Source organism: Prenolepis imparis, unplaced genomic scaffold (assembly GCF_030444845.1).
Source record: "Prenolepis imparis isolate NDT839.2.m4 unplaced genomic scaffold, iyPreImpa1.0 SCAF_10, whole genome shotgun sequence".
In the NCBI taxonomy this organism is placed as follows: domain Eukaryota; kingdom Metazoa; phylum Arthropoda; class Insecta; order Hymenoptera; family Formicidae; genus Prenolepis; species Prenolepis imparis.
In genome coordinates, this window is record NW_028141168.1 from 12,399,545 (window position 1) to 12,425,771 (window position 26,227).

General features: G+C 42.5%; 2 protein-coding genes across 4 annotated transcripts in view; one reads left to right on the plus strand and one right to left on the minus strand.

Annotated features, from left to right (window-relative positions):
• Positions 1-26,227, plus strand: part of LOC145942024 (uncharacterized) — a 77,736-nt gene that overhangs the window by 32,851 nt on the left and 18,658 nt on the right. For 2 of the 3 annotated variants that reach the window (XM_083048487.1, XM_083048489.1), the window contains one exon: positions 22,103-22,396. In XM_083048487.1, coding sequence (XP_082904613.1) covers positions 22,103-22,396 — 294 coding nt within the window. Of the gene's footprint in view, positions 1-19,021; positions 21,790-22,102; positions 22,397-26,227 lie in introns of those variants that run through there. The other variant, XM_083048490.1, reaches the window with a different exon arrangement.
• On the minus strand, positions 12,682-16,221 carry LOC145942116 (uncharacterized). The gene is made up of 3 exons (XM_083048601.1): positions 16,140-16,221; positions 15,034-16,023; positions 12,682-13,622 (listed from the first exon to the last, which is right to left on the minus strand). Exons 1-2 carry the CDS (start codon positions 16,219-16,221, stop codon positions 15,080-15,082), a joined length of 1,026 nt encoding a protein of 341 aa, XP_082904727.1. The 3' UTR covers positions 12,682-13,622; positions 15,034-15,079.

The window sequence follows — 26,227 nt, forward strand, 5'->3', positions numbered from 1 at the left end:
AATATCAGCTTGACATTTTGCGTGTCGCATCACAATTTCAACGTGGACACGAAACGAAATAGAAATTGCACGTATGTACATATAATAAAATTGAAAAAACAATTTAATCTTCGAAGGGAGAGAGGAGGGGATGCACACACGCGATGATGCATTTCCAGCATCGTCTCGCAGTTGGTTGCTAAATGAACGGTCATTCGCCGAGCAGTTCTCGATCTCGTGTTCCTTCGCGATCAAACGAGGCGCAGAGCCGCATTATCGGTAATTTTGTTCCCTCCCGACGATGGCGGCGGCATAGCCGCGCCGACGGCGCGCCCAAGAAAATTGCCCGCGCGATGCCCCCCGCGATAAAAGTGGCGAACGTGCTTCGGGGTACCAGGTACCCGGTCGATCAGTCGCGCAAGTGAGTCACTTTATACACGTTTTCGTTGCCGCATTGAGATTGATATGTATCCGAACACCACTCCGGCATATACATATGTATATGTATATCGTGAAGGAGTCGCGAGACAAGAGAGTGATCCTCTGGCCGAGAGCCAACCCTTCTTTGCGTCTCCCTCTCGCGATTTTTGAATACGCGAAGTTCTCGTTGACACATCATGGCTCGCGTATTTCCTGACTCTTCTCTCGACTAACAATAAGAGTTTTTTTTATAACGTTGCAAATTGCTGGGATTCCTGGGGATTACTCGCTGCGGCGAAGCTTCGCGAAGGGAAATCGAGGAAAGAAATTTGAAGAGCGGCGCGTTAACTGGACCGGCCCGTGCAATTGTGTAAGAGAAAACCGACAACACGTTCACCGGGCGTAACTTGCACACAGCGGGGAGGACTTTAGAGTCTCTTCGCTGGAAGCCAACTCGCATTAACTTATTTACTCAGAGTCTCGCTCTCTTTCTCTCTCTGTCTGACGTCACGTCTCCACCTACGCCTCGTAGTCAAGAAAGTAGGCACATCTCCTCCCGAGCACCGCGCACAATCGAAATCAGAAATTTATCCGAATGCGAGACTTGTACCAAATTCAATCCATTACTCACCATCGCATCGGGATACGTCGGGGTAGACGCGGGGTAGACGCGGGGCGAGGGCGAGAAATAAGGAAGGAGAATCCGATCAAGGAACGAAGAGGGCAGAGATGGGAGCAAAAAGTGGCGAGGTACATACATATATACCTACCGGTCGCGCGATGCAGCGAGAAGACGAAAAAGACGGAGATATAGGAAATCCGCGTAGAGAGAACGCGAGAACGAGAGGGGAATGCCCAGCAGTCTCCACCGCCGTCGTTCGTGCTGGTTGGAGGCTTCGTAGGGGTGGAAGGAGAACGCTATTGGTAGGGTTGGTGATGCTGGGGTGGTGGCAACAGAGGGATGACGAGGGGGAGATTCCCGAGTGAAAGAGGAGCCGGGGAAAGAGAGATCGCACGCCGGGCTGCGCCAAGAGAGGAGAGACGGAGGGAGGATGAGAGGGATTTAAAGAGGTAGAAGAAGGGTTAGTCGAGGGGTTAGAGAGAGAAAGAGGGAGATAGACACAGGGGGGAATCCCGCGTGCGCCAGGCACCCAGGGTGACTCGTCACTCCGCGAGTTGGGTTGGGTTCCTCTCCCCTTCCTCTCTTTCGGCCGGGGGGCACAGGGGGTTGAAGGGGGATACTGGTCGGTTCGTATGGGGTGGCGATAGTGGGTACTGGGGTCGCGAATCGTTTCTCGGCCATTTCACCTCGACTTCCACCGAAATAGAACGCGCGGATATCGCGCTCGATCTCTACTTTAAGAATTAACGCCGAAACTACGTCGACGTTTAATGGAATACATTTCCATTTACATAATGCAGTACGCGAATTCCGACGAATTCTGCACGATTCCGATATCTCTGAAAGAGTTGAATCTCGATTCTGTTTGTTGGTGCACACTTATCCATTAGATTTAAGATTTAAGTTAGTTATAAATCTTAAGATCTTAAGATCTCTTCGCATTAAGATAATCATCTTGGTAGATGTGTGAAGAAACACATCTCCATATATCTCTTTCCTACATAAATAAAAAGAATTATATTTTTTAAAGATTCATAACTTTGACATATCAACATTATTTATCGCACACACACATGTATATATGTATATAAAATATTCTCTCGTGCTCGTTTATTATTCGTAATAAGATTAAAGCCGACTGTAACGGGAAGAATCGAGGAATCGCACGAAATTTTAATCCGCAAAACGATCTCCTTTACGAAAATACGCGTTCGCGAACGAAATCGCGAATAAGGGCCGTTGTTAGGCAGGCAGGCAGCCGCGATTAGGGCGCGAAACGGTACGAAACGAAAGAGTTAAATTTCGTGGACACATCGAGGCTGGTGCCCCAGTCCTCCTCTTCCCCACAGCGACAGCTGGGTCGATATATGGCGACGTTGCCGAGCGTGAACCCTGGAGCAGCCGCCGCCGCGCTCTGCTAGCCCCGGAGTCGCGAAACTTTCGACCGACGCGCGATCTTCTGAGCCACGCCGCGCCGCGGTCAATAGCTTCCCCGTGCCAATTATGCACAGGCAGTTTCCCCGAGCCCTTTATATCCCAGAAACGCGCTCGCCGGTCGACCTTGTATTTATTTACGTATCGAAATATATCGCGGGCGGGCGGCTGGCCGGCGCGCCGTTCCGTTCGCGCGCGCGCGATCCGGGATTCCGGTTTCGCTTTATACGAACACGAAGCCGCCGCCGCCGCGCATCTCTCTCTCCGAGATGAGTCCCGCTCCGTTCGAGTTCGAGTACCGGTACTTTGGCAGACGGGGAAGGAAGGGTGAGGCGGCGGGCGGGTATATATCACGGGAATTTCCCGCCGTTCGCGCGCGCGCGCCCGTAGGATTGATGAAACGAAAACAGCCAAAAGCCTACGATTGATCTTCTCGCGCGAGAGCAGGAACAAAAGCACCGCTCGGCTGCGGCGAATTAAAAATCGGCGATTTTTTTTCTTTCCCCCTTCTCCCGGCATAATGTTTCGATAACATTACCGTAACTCGTGTTTCCGAGGTGCGGGCGCGTCCATCGATTTAAACCGCGCGTCCGATTCCGGAAAAAGTTGCGGTGATGTATGGACACGGAAAAGAAAAGTGCGATATTTTATTTACATGCGTATAAACTCACACACATATACATACACGCAGAGTCTTGTGGCAGGGGCTATCGCAAGGTTGAAATAAAAAGGCCGAATTGACATTTCGAAACGCGGATAATCGTACATGTTACGGGAAAACCAGATTATCGCGAGCGTTCAGTCGCAGCCGAACTAGCGAGAGTCGCGAAACAAGTATATATCGTTGCGGGAAAACGGTATCGATAATCGTGATTAACGTGAGAAATGAGAGGAGTATATTCGCGCTATCTCGCCGAAGACGGATTGCGAAAGCGACCTCGCATTTTTATGCATCGTCGTCGCACAGCAGGCAGGCAGGTACCTCCGTGTGTTTGCCCGTGAAGTTCGCAAGGGCAGATATGGTCGGCGATAAATAAATACCTGGGAGTACCGTGAACGCGGCGCAGCCGTCGGTTGGATATGCATATACATACACAAACACACCGGGAAGCGCGCGTCCGTGTACGTGTGACCCAGTCTCACCACCGGCGGAACTATGTGGAAAACATTTTCCAATAGACTCGCCGACGTTTTGCCGGAGGACTGTACACCCGGGGTGGGCGTATTACGGACGTACATAGTCGTACAGGAACAGCGGAGCCGCTCGTCGTTCGATTCTATTGTAGGGTCACCTCGACGACTATTATTACGCGACGTACAGTGATAATCAAAATTTTAAAACGCCTATTCATACGCCCTGTGATAAGAATATCTCTATTATGTTATTTACGATAAGAGATTGTATCTGATAAGAATCATATCTGCAGTAATGAGAATCACGAAATATGATAAGATATTGCGTATTAAAAGAACAGAATCAAAGTAGTTAATATACGAAGAAAAAAAAACATCCGCGATCTGAAGATAAAAAGACGAGAATCTTCTTCATCGTTGTATTCCAGAGAAAAAAGTTTTCTTTAAAGTAATTAATTATTTATAAAATTAAACGTATAAATTGTCTTGAACAAAATCTATCATAGATTTCGTTGTTTTTTTTAAACTCGTCCAAACCTTTCTTTAGATTAATCCAAACTTTTCTTTAGAATAATTTCTAGAATAATGCTTATCTACTGGTGATCCACATATTTCAGAAATAATTTAATTGACAGCTTAATTTAATTGACGAATATAGAGAGAGCAGCTAAGAAAATGGTAGCAGTAAGAGAGTAAAAAACAGTCCGTCAACCTCGAAATGTATTAACCGAGTTTGGTAAAATTATATATTTTCGAATCTGGGTTTTGAGGTTTGGATCGATGACATATAGCGCGGAATAATAAATTACACGATCCAAAAGTACAGAGATATCTCGAGATACTCAATACGTCGGATAGCTCCTCTGGGCGTTTTTATCGGCTCTTCGATTTTTCCCCTTCCTTATCACATCCTCACGTACTCTATACACTCTTTCTCTTTCTCTCTACAAAAAAATCTCATCGATAGCGAACGTCCTGCGAGCTAACGCCCGAATTAAACTTCGATTACTTCGCTCTTTTTATGCCGGAAGAATCGTAATGACAGTTCAGTGGCTCTCAAATCCGACTCGATTGCTTTGTGTGGTACACTTTTAAGTCTATAATCGTTGCACCAGATAGAATTCGCTTATCGCGGATCTCAAGCGTTTTATCGCGACATTATTATTTACAATAAATTCACTCGAGTTAAATTTTAAATATAAAAACATTTTCCAATGGTATAAATATATAATATAGGATGGTGGAGAATAAAATATTCGTTTTATTAGAAAATATATCTATCTATTAAATGAAGTATTGAATAGGGAAAAAATACTTGAATTGAGTTTGAATTCTGTATTCCTTTCCAACTTCGATTTTATATTTCGCGGAAACGTAAACAAATAATTATTTCGCGATTTTGGTACGTACAGTTCAGCAGTATATTCAATATCTCGGAGTCGGCCGCGATGGAGCGATGGCCGCAAAAAGTTTTGTTTGCCATGAAAAACGGGAATGCTATATACTATGATGTTGCTTTGTGCCGAGCTTCAATGATTTGTTGTACGGCATTCCATGGAATCAGATACTATTGTGCCCCACCGACAAATTGCCTTTTGTAAAAAAAAAAAAAAAAAAAAATTGAAACGGAAAGGATTCACGCATCGTGACATACCCTATTGGGATATATTTCGCATTGAAAAAAAAAAAATAAATGCATTCAAACTGGTCGATTGATACTATTTACGCATTTCGCCCGGCTTGCATTTTTTACTATCGCAGTACAACTGATTAATCATTAAATTCGTCTGGTTTGAAGATATATTTTTAAAAAATCAGAGCCTTTTTCTCACAGAAACACAATATTAATATAATTATATAAAAGCATTTTATTACTACTTTATTATCATATCAATAACTGTAACATCTATAGAGAAAGAAAACAGCTGATGCCTACAGCTGTTCACAAAAATTAAAATACAATTTTCTTTTACAATTTCCTTTCTGGACGAGTGATTCATCGCGTTCGCAGCGAACAACCAGTTGGTTGTAAGATCCCGCGTGATTCCGACCGCGGTCGTGCCGTCGCGCATTTAATCTCGCATTTCTTCCGGGAAGGAAATTTATGGTGACCAGTGGCTGACGAGAGAAAGAGGGAACGGTACATCTTATCGCGGATAATCTAAGAACGTGGAGCGAAGAAGGTAGCCGCGTGGCGCGAATCAGGTGGGTGCGGAGCGAGTGGGAGTAACCTTCTCAAAGATCTGGTACCTGACGTACCTCGGATATACGGTTATTCGAATCGGAGAAGAAACCGAGAGAGCCCTCTTCTCTTCTCTTTGTACCGGTCGCGTTGGCCGGCGTCTTCGACGTTACGTAATCCCGGCGTGTGTCCCTCTCTCTTCTTCTCGCCAGTCACCTCTCGGCTTCCGTCGTCAATCACCACCTATGAGGCCAGGCGACTACATAGACGGAGGTGACACACGCGTGTAGTCTGAAATAGGAGAGGCGTCTTTGCTTGCTTAGGCGAATCGAAAGGTTTCGACTATGCAACGCTCATCTGTCGTACAGCGTGAACTTTGACAAAGTTTGTCTAACGGTATCGATACATTGCGTACTTTTCCCATCAACGAATCGTGTGAATGAAATGGGGGCAACGCTTTTGTCTGTATAAAATGAAGCAAATTCATTGCTTTATTAAACACGGATATATAAATAAATATGAATAAAAGAATTTAAATGAAATTAATATATCACTTGTTTTTTTACGCTTGAAATATCTGTGCTATCGTAAATGAGAGATTACAAGAAATCTTGTGAATAGAACGTATGCAATAAAAGAGGGAACTATATATTATAAATTTGCTTATATAACTGTAGATTGTTATCTGTTGTGTGTGTAACGCTCATCATGAATAAATTTATACATGTATAAAAATTATACTTTGCACAAAAACATATCGCTCTAACACGTGACTTTCCGCCTTTATTTCCTTGAATTAGATAACGCGTAAAATAATTTCCGAAATAACCAGAAAACTTATACAGTTTTCATGTTATATATTCTGTGTCTCTTCCACGTATTTCTTTCATTCTACTTAAATTAGTGACCATTGCGTGCCGTCCGGAATAACTTTCCCTTTGAAACCCATCGTGATGAAATCGAAGTGTTCCGCATGTAAGGTCGATTTTAGCAATAAATGTTAATGTTCCCAATCTGAGTCCTTCACTTGACATTTCGGTTATTCGAGATTGTGTCAAAATTACGGACAATTAACCCACTAATCAAGTCGTAAAATCGACAGCAGTAAAACATACAATATATTTATATGTTATATAAACTTCGTGAGAAACTTATTTCTTTCCACTGATCCTCGCAGTAAAATATTCGAGTTACCTGCTTCGGAGTTACTAAAGAATGCCCGAAAAAGTCCCGTTTCTATTTCTTTTGTCTCGTAAAAGTCAATTTCGTACACGTGAGATATAAAATGTGCATCTTTGCGTGTCTGCATCACGACGTCTGCATTGCCGTAAGATACACGATGTTTAAACGCGGTCAGTATTTAGAGAGTATCGAGGCGAATCGCGCCGATATCCTTAATACGGATCTCCCGGAACGGAGAAAGCTTTCTGCACCTCATTAGTCTGACGGAGCAGAAACATATTTTTTCTGCGTCTTTTACAACGGCGACGTGATCAGCATTGTTGCACATGATAATATAGTACACTTTCAAAGTTAATATTTGTTTTGGCTTCAAAAACCATCGATATAATCGCGAGTGACATCGAGAAATATGGCGTAAAAAGATCATTTTCTTCGACCCTTTCGATTCTTCCCTCTTCATAAATCTCAGTCCGTTTCTGTATATTTCTCTTTGTCTTGGCGTTAGTTGGAATTTTCAGGCACGTTTAAACGCTCGCGTATGCGCGGACACGTGCGAGACAAGACCCACATGGCCGGTTTCGTTTGATCGGGGTCGACGAACTGTCAACGTGTCGAACTCCACGGTGAACTTTCACGTCAGCGCGCCGCGCCGCGACGAATTCCGCGAATCGAAAATCGCCGAGGCCAGAAGCGTCACGTCGTATCGCGCCGTTGCAGAAATTTATCGTGCACGGCGAAATTCAATTACGAGAATGTGCGTGGCCGATCGAATAGTGTACGAGGCAGCGGGCTTTCTATCCGCGACTTTTTCCTCTCAAGTCTGCGAATAAAAGCCGAAAATAGAGAAGCCACTCTTAATAACAAGTCTTTCAATAATAATATATTTTGACATCGTGGCTTTTTATCAGTATATATTTATTATCCTAATTATATTTTGTCATTCAATTGAACATCTAATTTAAACAATTTATATATAAAAGTATAGACGTTTCCTTTAAAAATATCGCGCAACTATATATTATTTCTGCTTCCCTAACTATTGACAAAAAAAATAACTTTATATCGAAATAAATTTTAGATTAACCTTGTTTCGGGTCAGATTTCGTATGTTAAATGTATCTAGAAACGGACGAAATATCTGAATAAAATATTTATTCGAATCTGAAAAGCATTATACATGACGTTCCCCCGATTGTCTTGTACCATATGGCCCGTCCGGTCAATCGATGCACTCTGTGGCATCTGCCAACCGTGGAAAACCGAACAATGCATACGCCGGAGAAACTGCAGTTTCCTGACGTTTCTGACGGGCCGACGGTGCCGTTATCGCAAGGTCGCGCGCGTCGAAGCCACAATCAGAGCCCGCGGTATGAACTCCGTATACGGAATACCCGGAGTGCAGCGAGAATTAAGGCCGAAGCACGTAACGACGTGCATTTTTTTTGCTTCTTTCTTTACAAAAATTGAGACTGGTGAAAAAAGAGAGGTGGATGTAGCTAAATTAAAAAAATTCTGTCGATGCTGTTTCTGTATATAATGCATCAGAGATAAAAAAAAAGTAATGCTTGTCGCGCTTCACATGCCATGCCGAGCGTGTTATATCTAATTTGCATTTAATGCAGCTACAGTTAGATTTATGGAGGCTTGTTAAGGCACAAAGTCGGTTTGGTCGACGTTAAAATATTCACATAACGAGCTATTAACCGTCCCATTAAAAACGGGATATTATTTTATCCATCATAAACGTTGCTCCGATATTGCATTTTCCCTTTCTGCAATTTCGTTTCCTCCCAGTGGGCCGCCCGCGTGCACGCGAGGGAACCTGTGCACGTAGAAAAATAAAATTCTATTACTTCCTGTTGACTGACAAAACAGCGCGCGTGCGGGTTCGAATGCTATCGACGAAAATAGACCGTCATTAAAACAGAAGCCTTCCTATATGTATACATACGTCCGGTACGCGCCACCCAACGCGAAGGAAACTCAAGTCGATTTACAGACTCGGTCTCGAGGGAACCACGGGCTGCTCCCTTGTCCCTTGTCTAACGAAGTTTCGAGACGCCGACGAAGCTTACGCAAGCGTGACGAAAAATGTGAATCACTTCGTAAGTTGGGTAAAACTTGAAAAGGCAGCTTCGGTCATTTGGGATGTATCCGAAACATTTCTTTGTCTTCTACGTTTTTTTCCCATACAAAACTCGCCAGCAATAACATCGATTAACAAAGAAAAACGAGGGCGGTTCAGCCCGTTAAAATTCTTCAACGGCTCAAGTTCCGTAATGCGTGTATCTCGTATGAATCCCATAGACGATATCAACGTGGCGCGAAGTAGTGACGCGTTATTAATTATTTATATTTAGCACACCTCTCACCTTGTCTCCGCGATGCGCCTTAAATCCACCGCACACAGCTCGTGTACCGATATATACTGCGGAATATTAAAGAAGATAGCACAACATGTGTAACGTTGTAGCCCGATGTAACGGTCGAGGATGTGTTTCAAAAAGTCGGTCCGGTTTCCACAGATGATCTCTCTGCGCTTACTCATAGCACACTCGTGAACAAATATAGATTCACTTCGTGTCACGCGTGAAAGTAAATAATTTTACAGGCAATACACACATAAGTGTTAATATCACACACGAAGTGTTGTATAAATATTACAATATGCGATAATTGTAAAATTTTATCGTACATTTTTTTTTACGACTCATTTGTTATATTATAAACGGAAAATTTTCTACTCAATTGCGTTCTCGTGTTTTCGCTCGAAACAAAAAAAAAGTTCTTCCTATACATGGGAGAGAAAGAGAGAAAAAGAGAGAGAGAGAGTACATAAATTGATATCATACACACATGTGTGTATCATTGCAGTGTCTAACCCCTTAACGAGAACTCGTTTCTTTACCGATATCATCATTCGGAGCTCTCCCCTTCAGAAACAACTCCACGCTGTAATTCTCCACCGTGTGCGTTCTCTTCCTTTTGTCTGTAGAGCCGACAAGATAATTGCAAAATGATTTCGCACGCGTTAGGGATATACGCGAGAAACACCGAGGATGATATATCATGTGTTTTTCAAGTTTTTATACCGCGCAGAAGAATACTGCGACCTTTTTTTTATCATGTCACGCGATTATACTTAATCTTATGCATTTACGCTCCCTAATTAATGTAATGACTTCTTTGTTTTTCGTATTTCATGACTAATTTGTTCTTTTCCAATAATACTTTATCGCTAATTTTAAAATATTTTGTGATATTGAATTTTCCCCGAATCATTTCTGGACCACTCTTTTTATATGTATTTAAAGATTAATTTCTCTGTATAATTAAGCATGACGCATTCAGGATTCGACGTTTATTTTCACGTTCTAACATCTTGAAATGAGGTTTACGACGATTTTTCTTTCGAAAAATCTCCCTTGATACGCGAGTCGCGCAAAGTGTCAAATATCTCCCACACACAATTTCCGTATTTTCTTTCTTCCTGTTTACGTCGTAGCGCGTTATCTCACAGCGAGAATACGATTCCTTGTGTTCGTTTGCCTGGGAATTGGCTGCGTAACTCTTGGAGACGATGATACCGAGACCTATCGGGAGCGAGAGAAATGGAAGGAACACGAGACGACGCTTCGCGTAAACATCGTGAAATCGTTGGTCCTAGCACATCTCGCCGGCACCACGCGCTTATGTTACGCGGACAACACATGTATACGTACACATATGCACACGCACCTCTCACGTTGGAGGAAAACCATGCCCAGCTGAGCGTGGTGAAATCGTCGGCTGCACAGAGAGAGAGAGAGAGAGAGAGAGAGAGAGAAGGGAGCCCTAGAAAAAGGCAGCCCCGGTGTGAACACCGCGACGGGAGGCTGCAGTTGCGCTGCACGCATCCAGTGGCGTAACTCTTGCGGCACACGAAGCCGCACCTTGCAAAATATTTCTCTATATTCTCCCTCTCTCTAACGTCATCGCGTTTTTTACACCTCTCCCGTTCCTTGCCTAACATCCGGCCGCGCATCCGCGGTAAAACGCGCAATTGACAGTTAATTCAGTTGATTGTATCTTCAACTTTTACATTCGCAAAAAGGTTTTTCTGCCGCGTAAGAGGAGTCATCGCATTATCGCGCGAGAACGTCCGTGCGACTTTCCGGAGATCGTCGACGACTCTGTTCTCCGCGAGAAAGAGAGAATGAGGAATCTTTCCCGGTTGTGAAAATCCGCGGAATTTGAGAAACGCGTATTTCGTGGGCGATAATTCAACTTCGCGTTGCGAGAAAGAGTTACGCCACTGGTTCGAGCCTTACCTCCTTTCTCGCTCGAACCTTGATCTCTTCCTCTCTCTCTCTCTCTCTCTCTCTCTCTCTCTCTCTCTCTCTCTCTCTCTCTCTCTCTCTCTCTCTCTCTCTCTCTCTCTCTCTCTCTCTCTCTCTCTCTCTCTCTCTCTCTCTCTCTCTCTCTCTCTCTCTCTCTCTCTCTCTCTCTCTCTCTCTCTCTCTCTCTCTCTCTCTCTCTCTCTCTCTCGTTTCCTTCCGTCGATCCCGTCTCCCTCGCTCTCGTTCCTCTCCCAGACATCTCCGCGCGGTGTGTGTATTATGCCGAAGAGATCCTCCTCCACCTTCACCGGTTGGTTGCCGGTTGCAACGTGCATCCTTACGACCTCGACGCAGAAAACCGGTGCGGAAAATACTATCGCTGCAAAGGCGTTAGAATCCGGCAAACGTTGGCATTTCTCGCCGCAGACACGAAAAGTCACTTTGACGGGATCCTCCATCCGAGGAGAGATAACTTTACAACTATGTCGTAAACTGCGTTATGACTTATAGTAAGACTGGTTTTGAAGGACTCGGTCGTGTCAAACATTTTTAATTTTAAAAAATTTTTTTGTTTTTTTTATCGAGTATTCTCGATCTCTCGACCGAGAAAATCTCTGTTCGCCGATTACGCGAGACCGATCATCCTTCCTATTATCTTACGGGTATCAGTTTGCGGTTTATCGGTAATCGAATGTAATAATATGTATTGTTTCCTATTTGCATCCCTTTGTCTCCAACCTCTCTCTCCTTTCTTTCTTTCTCTCTTTCTTGCAACGCCCAACACGCAACGAACATAGTATATACATATATGTAACACCAACGTGGCTTTCTCCACGGGACAGAAACACGAACGACGCGACAGAATATAGGCGCGGCGACGGTCGTAATATCGACTACCGTTACTTCTTCTCGTTCTCTTCCGACTCCTTCTCTTCTTCCCCGTGAAACGAACGGCTGTTTTATGAGCCGCTCGATGCTCCTAAGGCGAGCGTTCTCGTGACACTCTCCTCTCTCTTTCTTTCTCTCTTCTTTGTTCCGTCCACCTGAATTGTGCACGTAGATCGAAGGAAGATATATATTCCAACGCGATGTTTAAATCAGAAAACTTTGATATTCCTAACGTGATAACCGTGACGAATATTGCTGTCGATTAATTATATCGGAAGCGCGAAGTCGGTCCAATCTTTGCTTGGATTAAAAGAATTAGGAGCTTTGCCAATAAAGTATCTTGGAAAGTTTGGGAACCACTGCTGCGCGGAAGAATTAGACTTGTAACAGGTGTTAGGTATTTAGAAACCCGCCAGGCAGGCTGCATTGTCCAGACGCTGTCTGACCCGACTCGCGGAATATTTTCATGATGATGTATCTTCTCTAACAAAGATACTGCATTATGTCCCAAACCCTTGTAACAAAACCACGGAGAAAATTTCAGTGTCACTGTTTTAGTTATGGAATTAATTACGTTTGTTTGTCACTTACGAAGGTTACAACTGATGCCGCCGACATCAATGTAATTGGGTTTATTAGGATATATGGATAACTCTCTGTGTCATCATGCTTTTTACATCCATAAAATACATCTCGTTTGATCCATTATTCGCCTTTTAAAGTGTCCCTATTATTTTTGAAATTCGATAGTTCTCTCAATAGTCTTAAATTAATATTTCTTTAAATAAATAAATATTAACCAAAAAAAATAAATTGCACGATAAGAGAAGATATAAACCTCTCTATTTTCGCTTCTAAAAGCTTAGTTCGCAAAGAGAAGCTTTCCATAAAAAGAATTTTTATTGTCTCAACGATAGTTTGAAAACTGTATGTGTCTTGATAAAAAACTTAACAAAAAAGTGCAAGAGTTTTATCAGGAATAACGGTGTGTGTGTATGCACTTTGCGATGATTCTCTGAAACATCTCATATTCGATTCGCGCGCGCGTATCTCTCTATCTCTCGTTTCTTTGTACCTCGCGTCATTATACAGGGAAAATACGTAAGAATCGCGCTCCATCCTCGCGAAATGATAATGAGCGGCTATTCATGCATCGCGATATTCCCGGCGAGCGGAAAAATCCTGGCGATGTGTGCATACACCCGATGCGGTGCATCATGCATACGACGGTCCCTACCAGCGCCAGCGCGTCTTTGTCGCAAAGTGTATGCAACGCGCGCGAATGTGTCTCTCCTCTCTTACGGGCCTTTCAGTCTCGTCCGGTCGCTGCGTATCTGCATTAAAATAACGGCACCTCGGCTACGACACACACGGGCGACGCGCAACTCGCCTAACGTGACTTCTCCGTCTTCGACCTCGAACCTACGCGGCCTCTCGTCGTAGTCGTTGGCTTCTTTTCTGCCTGGAATTAGATCGGGAAGGGGCGGATAACTCGATGATTATGGAACGATCGCGGCAGTCGCTTATATTTTTTAGAGAATAAACTGGACAAAAATTTTTCTCTTTTCTTCGTATCAATCAGGAATATTAATCGTATTAATCTCTATAAAATGTCCAACTTACACGTGAAGCCATTCAATTCGCGATCTTTGCTTCTTTATGTTGTGTGAGCCTTTCTTTTTCTCATTTTATTCATATAGATATATATTTATATTTTTGCAATGTTTCTTCTCTTTTCGAATAATTTCGCATATGTAAAGATATTTTAATTATATATACTTTTATTATACTTATTCATTATAATATACATTATGCCACATTCTATGCCAATTTCAAAATAGATTTATTCGAATATAGATTTGAGTCATAATAATGCTTTTCGCAATAGGAACTCTAACGGGGCTAAATTTATAATTCAAAAAAATTCTAGATTTCTAAAGATAAACTTAATCTATAAGTGTTAATATTTTTTTTATAGAGATGATTAAATTGGAATCGATGCTTTAATTAACTTCCCAGTAAAGAGCGTTTCGTACATTTATATGTACAAGGCATGTTTCTAAGAAGTGCCAATGAATCTTAATGAAGCACGTTCATTGAACCGTTTACATTCAAGTTATAAATAAACGTTTCGTAATCGGGCGTGTTATCGTTTCTCGTTGTGGTTAAAACTATAATTCGATATATTATTCAAAATCTTAGGGAGAAAGAAAATTTTAGAATTAAAAACTATATAATAATAACGTTGCGTACACGTCAACACATTGCGTTCTTTCAGCTATGTAAATTTATTCAAGTGTATTTCGACATTTTCTATTATTGTTCGGATGTTTTTTATGACCATGTAATCCAAAATAGTAAAGAAATAAGTGACACGCGTTCGAATTTCTATTTCGACGACAGCGTTAGAAATTACTGTAATAATTTATATCAATTTATGCAAGACTATTATTGGAATTATCGATGATTTCGAAAACGCTCTAGTTTCGAACTTTAAATGAAAAAATGAAAAAATAAGCGATATTAGGGACAATGTATTCGATGAGAAATGTCAACCTAAAATACCCGGGGGAAAATTTAATCAGATGTATAATTCAGAGCATGAAAAGATATAAGAAACAATGCCAATAAAAGAGATATTTTCGTTTGTCCCTTTTGATATAGTACATTTAAAATTGTGCCAAATATTAACGAATTTAGAAACGAAACGCTTGCCTAGCAACTGGCGGAACCTGCTATCGATTTTGACAGTACAGAATGTCGAAAAAATAACAAAGCGCATAGAGATGCTTCAACTAACGCGTGCCGTAACTGCGATCTGTGCACGAACATCAGTCGCACGCATCGCCCGCTCTAATCCCTTTTCCCCTTACCTGCCTTCCCCTCTTCTCTCATCCTCCCCTTATTCTTGCACCTGGATCACGTTGCATTGTTCGTCCCTGCCATGGAATGGACAGAAACAGAATGGCAGGAGGCCTGAAAAGAAGATCCGAGACAAAAGGAGCAAGAACAAGAGAGAGAGAGATGGAAGGGGGGAAGAGAGAGAAAAGTGAGACAGGGAGACTCGAGAAGCACAGGGAGTACAACGAGAAGCCGGCGGAGATAGAAGAAGATAGCAAGCACCGTAGAGGTGGAAGAAAAAGAGAGAAAGAGAAGGGTAGGATCGGTGGGTTGGTACCCACCGATAGGAAGGAGAGAGAGGTGTTTTTCTTCCAAAGGGGACTTTTTGCGCTGCCTTTGCACGCTCGTCTCTCCTCGGCAAAGCGGCACAACGCGACGCGCCGTCGTAGAAATCGCCCCCGTGTATGCCGCCAGATGGGCGAGGGGAGTATGTGAAGGGAGGGAAGGAGGAGGCAAACGAGTTGTCGGTATCCCGCGAGAGTCGGCACAGTTGGCGATGGTGGGGTTGGCGCGGTAGGGACAAAGAGAGGGAGATGAAGTCTGGGATACACACACGAGGAAGGATGGTGGAGCAGCATGGAGGGGTAATTTCCCTTGGCAGGGGAGGGGAAGGGCGTCAGCTGCGTAGTGCCGGCTGGATGGGACGGGACGGGTCGGGTCGGGGCAGGGTAGCGAGGAGAGGCTGCTTGGAACGAAGAGAGCTGAGTCATAGCGCTGTTGCCACGTTCTTCGCCGGCCTCGTTGGGGCGTCCCGACACGGCGGAGGCGATAGTCTCCGTTTGTGTCAGTGTCGTCTGCCGGGGAACGTGCCGTCTGCCTTAGGGATGGCCGACGTTTTAGAAAGATATGCCGAAAATTGCTTTCTTTTTTTCCCCTCTTTCCAGAGATCGAGAGTATACGTTGTTGAATTATAGAGATCGTCCTCGAGATCGTCGTTTTCGACCGAGAGCAAATTCGACAAACTCATCTCTTATCTATTTGTTAAACGTTCGTCGAACGTTCCACAGAAAGCATTTTCTCTCGTTAGATTTCGATATTAATCAAAGTTTTCTCTTAATTCGATTACGACGCTACTGACGAGTATCTTTCGCGAACGAAGGATTGTAATGGCAGAACACATTAGACTGTCGTTTGTCGAAGTTATCTCGAATCGCAGACATTTTAAATGAAGATTGTATGGTCTCCGACTGCAATTGCTAATCTCTATCATGATATGCATAGTGAGATACATTTGTATCGCAGGTGCAATTTAGTTTCAAATGCGATTCGTATAACTAATACCTGTCTATTGCAAATTACGCATATGTGCTCTTCTTTTTCTACATACACGATATTGCTATGATCATGATCAAACCCTTATTAAGCTAGTTAATTAACTTACATGAGCTAGTTACACGATTGCTTCATGTAATAATAATTATAACGATATAACATTATCAGGTCAGGACACATCATAATTTTGCGATGACAAAATTTTTTGATATATTTCTCGCTTTTGCGTCACATGTATAAAATTCTATTTCTTCAGCAATCGACAGAATATTTTATTGCTTCTGATTGACTCTGATTAACGGATCAATTTCGTTGTCACAATTATGACGTTTTACTCTTTCGTAAGATAATAGTAAAATAGATTTCCGAGATCCGACGTTGCATCACTGCATTCAACAGAAGCGAAGTAATTAATCCTCTTCTCGATAATAATACAGAAAGAAAGATTACAAAGCCAAAACGTTAGGAGGGGGCAAAAAAAAAGTGGCCGATAGATATCGCTATTTCGATTGACTTTTCGAACCACCAGAAATCTCCAAAGGTATCGACCTCTTCACAATGAGACAGCATCTAACAATGAGACGTTTTTTGTGCGGTGTGTGAACCGTGTGAGAGCACAAACGAACCGTGGAAAGGGAGGTGGAACAAAGCCCTTTCCTTGTCGTTGTTGACGATGTCGTTGTACGGTGTACCCACTTTGCATTGTGTTCCTTTTTACCCGCGTTGCGCTTCGTGGAATCGCGAGACATCGTATTGTTGACGTTAGATCGTTACACTCGCAAAAATCTCTGGACTCTTGTGCAATACGCGCAGCACGTATCTATGCTCGTATCCCAGGTGCAAGATGCCTATAGAAGGAATGCGCGATATTACATTTGATATATTTAAAAAAAAATAAATAATGTGCAAGACTCTGGAAAAATTAATGTCGAATTTCCTCGAGATCGACTATGAATTCCTAGTGTATCTTTATTAGAGAACATTTATAAGGGTTTTTACAATGGAGAGAAATAATTTTTTTACATTATCGTAAAAATTAAAAATAGAGAAAATGCACGAGCCTTTGCAATAACCGTGATAAAATACCACGTTCCCTATCTCTGCGGACGCCACTATATAAACAGAGGGACGACGATTCGCGGGTAAAATAGATCGATAATTCGTTATTTATAACGCTGACGAGTTTACGGAAGACAAGTTTCTGCGTTTGTCTCGTCCCGCAGACTCTTCGCCGTGGTATTGATGTATTGATTTCCTGTATGTCTCCTATTTGTGAAACGTGGAAAGACGTACGATCGTACCGACGTCACCGTCGCCGATGGACGGGCACGATTAAAGCGGCTTAGACTCGTCGATGTAATCGCGATAACCGTCCACCTGCAACTATGTGCACTGATAACATGGCGTAAATACATTTAACACTTGCACCGGTGAGTCATCGACAAAACTGACGTGTACCTATAGGTAGCTTTAAAGTATAAAATATAAAAAAAATACAACTCTCTCGCAAAACTTTAACACTTCCCGATGAAATCTTTTTCGTGTCCCATGCGTCTACTTACATTAATGCAGTAAATTGCATTCCAAGTCGATCCATTCTCTGATTCGATCATGTATGGTGGAAATTTACCGCTCTTAGGCTCGCGAGGCTTAGGTAATTACGGTCACGTATTTGTTCGTATAATTAGTTTAAACAGTGGACACGTAAAGTCACGCGTGTGGTATCTTCTTCTTTATTTATATTGCAGTTTTTCTGGCACAGACAGAGAAATAGGAATCTTTACATTAAATCACGCAATGTGTAAAAAGAAACGCGAAAGACGGAATTGCTCGACGATTATTTCAAGTTGTCAATTGAAATATCTCGTTAGATAGATAAATAAATAGATGGAAAATATTACGATGAAACTATATATCTTTCTGAACGTGCGATCATTACTTAGGATAGCGTTTTAAGCGGCTTCGATCGTGGTATTATCCAGCCCGGACAGCGAACGAGCGAGGCCGCCGGCGTTCTTGTAACGTTGGAGAACACGGCGCTGACCTAGAGACTCCTTCGGTTTATGGAGACCCATGCTAATGCCGCCACATAAAGCAGAACCCGTCGTGCGTCGACCAGAAACGGGGAAGGATAGGGGAGAAAAAGGGAGAGGGAGAGAGGGACCAAGCCTGGGAGCGAGTCTGCCCGAGTAAAATTCCTCGATGAGCATTGAAGGGGGTTGCCGGGAGGGGAGAAACGCGAAGGGGAGGAAGAAAGAGTCGGTAGGAGAGCGATTCGAGAGAGGTAGGGTATACTATTCACGGCTCGCTCGCCAGCCAGCCAGCCAGCCACCGTGGCACACACACACACATACACACACACACATTCGGGGTTTCCTCTCCGCCATTACCCTCTTCTCTCGCTACCCTCACCACGAATCCTCTCTCTCACTCTCTGCCCCGCTAATCTCTCCCACTTCCCTTGCTTTACTTGCTTTCACTCATACGAGCGACATAGAAAAGGGCGCTCTTCGTGTATGAAACTTGTAGCAAAGCGCGCCGACGAACGTGCCTGTATGCGTGTCTCTTCATTTTTTTATTAGAGGAAACGTGGGGATTGGCATGTCGAGGGGATAGGAAGGAGGAGAGGTAGGGTGGGAGAGGAGGCAAGAATGAGGAAGGAAAGAGAGGCTAGCAACGGCTCTCGCGAACGAGAGGAGAGGCAGAACGCGGTCGCGGTTCCAGTACGCTGTCGAGTCTCGAGAATTTTCTCTGGATTTCCATGATGAAAATTCGCACGGTCGTGCGTTTTTCCTATGCAACAACTACGACGACGACGAATCATTTGTCGGGATCAATCTTCGGGGTCGCGCAGTTTCTCGCAGCGATCGATGGACGAGAATACACGCGATCGATATTCCCCGACGATCGTCCAGGAATGTTATAATTACGGAGCTGTTGTAATATCTTTTACCCCGTTCCTATCTAGAGAGAATCTCGACACTAATTGTAGAGATAAGGTCTCTCGTTGTTCTTTCGTCATTCGCGTATCGTTATAATACGTGTGATCAAAAAGAGGAGCTGTCAATATATTTGTCAAAATGAAACGCAGCACTAGAGATTTCCTTTTCGTCCCAGAATAGATCGCGACTATTTTCACTGTTTCACTTGGCAGTGTCGAAACGACAGTGCGCGACTGGTACCTCGTTCCAAAGAAACTCTCTCGGACAGAAAGTCCGGAGAACACAACACAGTAAAATCACACAACTAGCATTTTCCTACATATGCGAGAGACGAGATGAGGAGAGAGATTGTATACGAGAGCTTGGATGATCACCAGCAACATCGCGTCCGCCATTTCGTGCGAGCATTCTTCCAAGATGCATACGTGGCAGACGCATCTACGCATTTACTCTTGCGCTTCTTCTCTCCTGCTTTTCTCCTCGCCGAGGAGCGACCGAGACTCCAAAAATAATTCTCGATCGCCGGAGACGTTCGAGTCGAGAGAAGAACTCGTTTCTTTCTTTCTTTCCGTTCGCTCGTCAAGCGATCGATTCTACGTGAAAGTATTCGCGAGCATTATCGACAAACTCGACAAACAACGAAACGCAAAAACCCTTCTCTCATCAGTCAATAGAGCGACGAAGGGGACCACGCCCCGTCCGTGCGGTCGACACGACAGAGGAAAAAACATACGCCCAGACATTGCGACACGCTCTCGCACGCAGCCTCTTTTCGCCTCTACGGGAAAAAAACTAGATTTCCAACGCTCTTCGATCTGTAGAGGACCCTAATAAAATATCTCCGCAGATAATCCGTCCAGAAATCTATCTCTCGGCACAAAACCCTCTCTCATTCTCCCTCTCGCCGTCTACTCGCGCGAAAACAATCATTACGACGGCTCGTCCCGATGATGCGATGCTTAGTAGGAGGGAGAATTTTCTCTACGAGTTATTTTCCCTACGATGATGATATATACGCTTATATTAGCGAGGATATAACGCAGCGGAGAAGTTATACGAGACTAAGTGGCAGAGAAGTCCTTCGGGGAGAGCAAGCGGAACAGAGCAGAGCAGATACGTGCGACTCACGCGAGATTAGACGAACGACTCCCCGGGAGAGTCCCTGAACGTCCGGATGTTTGCGCCTGCGTGCAACGTTCTCCTCTGGAAGCGACCAATCGTCGCCGATCTCATCCCACCGAAGCGACGTTATTTCCCCTACTTGGTGATGTGGCCTCCGCGCGCTGTCTCTGCACACACACAGGGTGTGCCAGAAACAACTTTCCGCACGCTCTTTGTTTTCTTTAATTTTGCGCGAAATTCAATATCCCCAAGTTCTCCACTGTACAGGGTGAAAACGAGACTCCGCCGCGTTGTCTCGTCCCTCCTTGTTCTCTTTCCTTTCGCCCTTCGCGAGACCCAAACTTCGTCGATTGAAAATTGCGCCGAGGCCAGGCCGAGACGCGAAAGATATCGGTCCAACGCTACCAATGGGGTTGGCGGAATAACGCGCCGTGCAATCGGGGAATAAATCGATATCGGTGCCGCTGGGCGCTCCATTTGCGTCCTAAAAAAACTTTCCCGTATTCGGCTGTATCGTTGAATATCCAGATATTTGCGTGGGCGAGAAACGCGAAATTTGAAGATAAAACTCGATCGAAAAAAAAATCATATGAACTTTGCAGCCAAGTCAATCAGAGTTTGATTCGACGTTTTATTACCAGCATTAAGTGACACGTCCACGTCACCTGAGCGCATCGGGATATAAAATATTCAACGCGAATATTGGAAGAAGTGTCACCGATACAATAATTTGGATTTTTTTTTCTCATCGCGTCTAACCGATTCAGATTCTGCTTTATTCGTTATTCGAAGGTATCCTTTTTCGTAACAGTGCAATATTTTAAAGATCGCCCAGACAGAGGCGCCAGTAACTTGGTGCAATCGATGAAGCGCGAAGCATTAAAGCCGATGTTTTCTTTGGATAACACCTTATATCTGTACACGTCATGTCTCTCTCACGATGTCCCTATATCCGCGCGACTCGAGACCCTCTGCGAGAGCCGTCATGGTTTCTCTGCAAAAACATCCGCGACGACTTTTATCTGTGCTGATCTATATGTAAGCGAAGAAAGAGTTTGATCGAAGTCTCGTCTTTCTCTTTTCTCGCTCTTCTCTCGTTGACTTTTTCTCCTTTAGACTTTGTCTCTCTCACTCTCTGCTTTAGACTTAATTTCCTGTGCTCGCATCGAGTATCGAGAAAGCTTTCTAGAGGCAAAGGATTACGGAATCTCTTTCTTTCTCTCTGTAGAAAAGAATTTCTCTCTCTTTATCTTCGTATCTTTCCTCCTTTCTTCGAAATCTTAAACGATACCGGTGAGATCCCTTTCGTGCAGTTGCCGTGAATAGAAGCACGACGTTGCTGGAGCATCCGGAGCTACCGAATGTTTGCTGACAGAAGACACCAGGGAATAGGTAGCTTCTTGAAAATTCCCGTTCAGTGTTCATTAGGAAATTTTAGAGTCTTGACAACTGAATTTATATCAATTATTTTAGAAAATATATCTCTTAAAATTAATTATTTTCGACATCGACTTGGAGGTAATTCGAACGTAACCATAAGCGATGACGCAAAGTCTACATCACTCTTGCCGCAATTGAATAAATAAAAGTCAGAAAATATACGTGACGAAGCCGTTCACAAGAGTTAAACCCTCATATCTTCTCGATAGCGTTGACATTTGTTCAATGAAAGATTAATGATGTTTTTTTTTTCTTCTCTCTTCAGGTATGGACGCGTGCAGAGCGTCAAGCTGCTGCCACGGGGCGAGGTGTGCCCCGTGGACGGAGGTTCCAGCAGTATCCTTGGCGAGGGCAATGAGGGCGGTTCCGGTTCCAATTCAGGCGGCAGCGGCGGCGGGGGCGGCGGTTCCTCGACCAGCGGTGTATGCGCGACGGTGGCGTTCATGGATATCAAGTCCGCAGCGAAGGCCCACGCGATTGAGCATACGCTGGATGACCGAGTCCTCACCGCACAATACTACGAGCCACAACATCTTCAGCACAGGTTCCCCTCTCACGGGTGAGTTGCCCTTATTATGCCATGTTCTTGTCCGAGTCGCCGCGGATAGGTATACCTTCAAGGGCCTTCGAGTTATTCTTTGAAACAAGAGAATTCGAAAAATGCAAGATGCATGACTGGCCATAATAGTACTGTGTCCCGGGAGGAACAGATATTTTTCCCTTTTGAAAGACAATAAAGATGAATGGTTTGCGCATATGATCCGATCCTGTTTAAATCTCTGAAGTTGAGTTTCTTTTCTTTAAATAAAATAAAAAAAAAATTAAAATTCTCTAGATCTTTTCTAAAGAGTTTTAGAATTCTTTGTCAAGCAATGAAAATATTATTTGAAGAACCGAGAGATTAATTTTGACACCCGTCATTATATTTAAATAAATGCAATTATTTTTAGAGTTCTGAAAAGATCTATTTTGATACAGTTCCTTTGGAAAACCAGATGTGTTTATATTAAGTCGATTTCGTAATGCAGATTAGATCGATGTATCGCGCGAAAATGCCAAGTTTCTCTCTTTCTTTATTGTTGTTTACCACGCTATAAATAACAATTTTAATTATAATAAATTTCGAGACTATTTCGATTTCATCCAGTTTAATTATTATTCATGACGGAATATTTTTCATAAATTGGATATTTAGCCACGTTCTCGTGCATATTATTGATTCTTTCCCATCTTTTCGTAGACTTACTGTAGATTTCAATACATTAAATAATATCCAAGACGATATATGTAATAATAAGAAAAAGAATTTTTGATTGTACGGTCACATCCTTTTAATCGATATGGAAATATCCTCGTTCATTCTTTTTTCTCCAAAACAGTCGCGTCCATGAATAGAACGATATTCTCGGCTTTGAGGTAACCTGCGTAGGTTTACGATGAGTGTGTGTCACGTCCTAGGAATTAATTAAATATCGCACGTTACAAGAAACAGGTACAAAAAATGACATTGAAATGACGATCATTTCATTATCTTTATCTTCGAATAAAATTCACGAATGGATTTTCTTCTCACCTTCCATCTGATTAAAATTCAACGATTATTGGACTTTTATCCTTGATTTTTATTCTTTGATTTTATATTTTTCTTAAATTGTGTCAAAGAAATAATTGTGATAGGATTTTACGTAAAAATCATCAGGAAATATTTGCTTTAATTTCAAGTCTATGAATAATAAGCTTTACTATACCAAGCCAGCTGTCGTGCAAAAATATTTTTAAAAAAACTCAGGAAAAGTGAATATCCAAACTTGTCGGCCAACGATGCAAATATTGTAAAAATAAGAAAAATTTTTATGAAAGAAAACAGTCGGATGTTTCTCTGGAAACTTTTTTTTTTTTTTTTTTGCGAATTTGTTGATAAAATATTTTTTTCTCTCAATGTTATCCCGCGATTCCAAAGAATTAATCGTATCGTCGCAATTGTTCGATGATGCCACGTAAAATTATTATTGTATCGACGCCAGAATAAATACATATGTAGGCAGCATAATTGTTTTCGCTGATACAAACAATTCGATCGTAATGTCTAGTATTACTCATAACGAATAATCGACGTTTTTAGCTTCGTCGTATGCCGATCGTTATCCGTAATACTACGTGTTTTTATCGTAGTAAATTTCAAGTTTAATATTAGAACACACAGTCATGACAAAATATATAAAATCATTTCGAGCAACACAATTTTAACAGAAATGACAAAGTGTCTTGGCAATGTTTTGTGATCGACGAATGACGGATAAATACTAGAATTAGCGTTATAAATTTCATTTTAACTTTATTTCTAATAAATTGTACTGCGACATAGTTTATAGACACGATCATCAGTTTTTCTAACATACACAAAAAGATGATTCATAACGATAGCATTACGAATACAACTTTAGCACGACCATAAATGGTTTCGTGTTTCGAAAACGTCTAAAAACGTCTGAACGTAAACTCCATGGCAACAAAGACACGCGGAGCCAGTTTCGAGAAATTATATTCCAGCAATTTAGAGCATGTAATCACGATTTCTCTCAAGTTGAGAATCACTGAAGTTCTTATCGTGGCTTCGATAATAGCGCAATCTCTCTTTCTCTGTTTCCCCTGCGAGGTTCGCGCCACGCACTCGCGTTCCATATTTCTTAACGTCGTCACCAGCCACGACGTGACTCGCCCTCATCTACTTACCACGCATTTGACAAATTGCGCGTGTTATAAAGACCAACAGATAGAGAACCTGCACTTTCTCCGTGCGTGGCATCAACGGCACGCGGCACGTACTTAAAGTTGGAGGCGTATCGTGTGTCGCGTTCACAGAAGAGTCGTGACTGCCTCCGATCGATCGATCTCACCGCGAAAGAGGGGGCGGTTGTTGGAAAGAGAGATAAAGATAGAGAGACAGAGACAGAGAGAGAGAGAGAGAGAGAGCTAGTGAGAAGTAGCGGGGAAAAAAAAGAAGGAAAAAAGGTCGTGCGTGCACGCTACGCGCGTTAGTGCACGCCTATATTCACGCGCGCGCGACCGAGGAGAGTATAGCGGCGTCTCATTTCCACGAAAAGTCAGGTGACCGTGACGACGTGGTCGGCGATGTTGCCATGTCCTGACGGCTGCGCTATCACCCGAGAGTAGTAACTGTCGAAGTGTGACGGTAGAGACCGAACTGAAGGGAAAAGAGGGAGAGAGCCTTAACTGTCAGTGGTGTAGTCCGGAATTTACGAGCCCCGGGTTCGACTCGCCTCACATCTCTCCTCGCTTCTTCGTCTCATCTCCTCAGCATCTCCCCGAGCATCTGGATTGAGATATTTAAGTCGAGTGATTTTTTTGTGCAAAAACCGGATTGCTCCAGGTCCTCCTATTTCCGCAATGTTGATTGTATTTACAGTCATTGAATTTAATGTAGGATTCTCTAAAAAACAATACGATTCATTATATCTATACACAGTTGAAAAATTTCTGTTAAATTTAACAGATATCACCTGTCCCAAACGGTCCACAGAAATTTTTGTGTTAATTTAACATAATATTAAATGGTGACACGAATACTGTGTTAATATTTTAACACAAAATAAATGCAAACTCCAACTAATTTGAAATAAATTTTATGTAAACATAATTTTATGTTAACATAATTTTAATGTAAAAATTAACTAAAAAAAAAATGGTTAATTTTACCCGTGTGGAAAATAAAAATCATCAGTATCCTACAACTATCTAGTTATATTAGCTAATAATCAGATAGAATTGTAATGCTTGTGGTTAATTATTAATATATTGATATTATATTTTTTTACTTTACCTTTGCAATCGCTGAAAAATCTCGGTACCTTCGAAGATTCGATCCTGGAATCTTTACATTATGATCTGTGCGCGTTATTCATTGCGCCAAATTCGAATTGATACATTCAGTAAATTTGTTACTTATATAAAAAGTTTAAATGGTATACAAAATAATTTTCATTTTTATAATTAAAGTTTTTTGCTAGACAAGTATGAGGTGATAATTAGATAAGTTTTAAATAACGCCATCTATAACTCAGAATAACTAGGTAATATATAGGTAGAAATTGGATATGTATTATGAAAAACATGATTTTTTTCTTTACTTGAAACTGACTAGTATTTAGCTAGTAGCTATCTAATAACTATATAATTTTTGTAGTTGAATACGATATCATGGTTAACTCCAAATAACTATGTAATCACTGACTAAGCATTTAAAGTATGACATACATCGAAAAATCTGGCAAGTGATAATAATATTACTAGCTAGATATTCAATATAGTTTAGAATAGCTAGCCACAAGCATTTGCCTCAGTTTCATGAGACAATTTTCCACACGGGTAC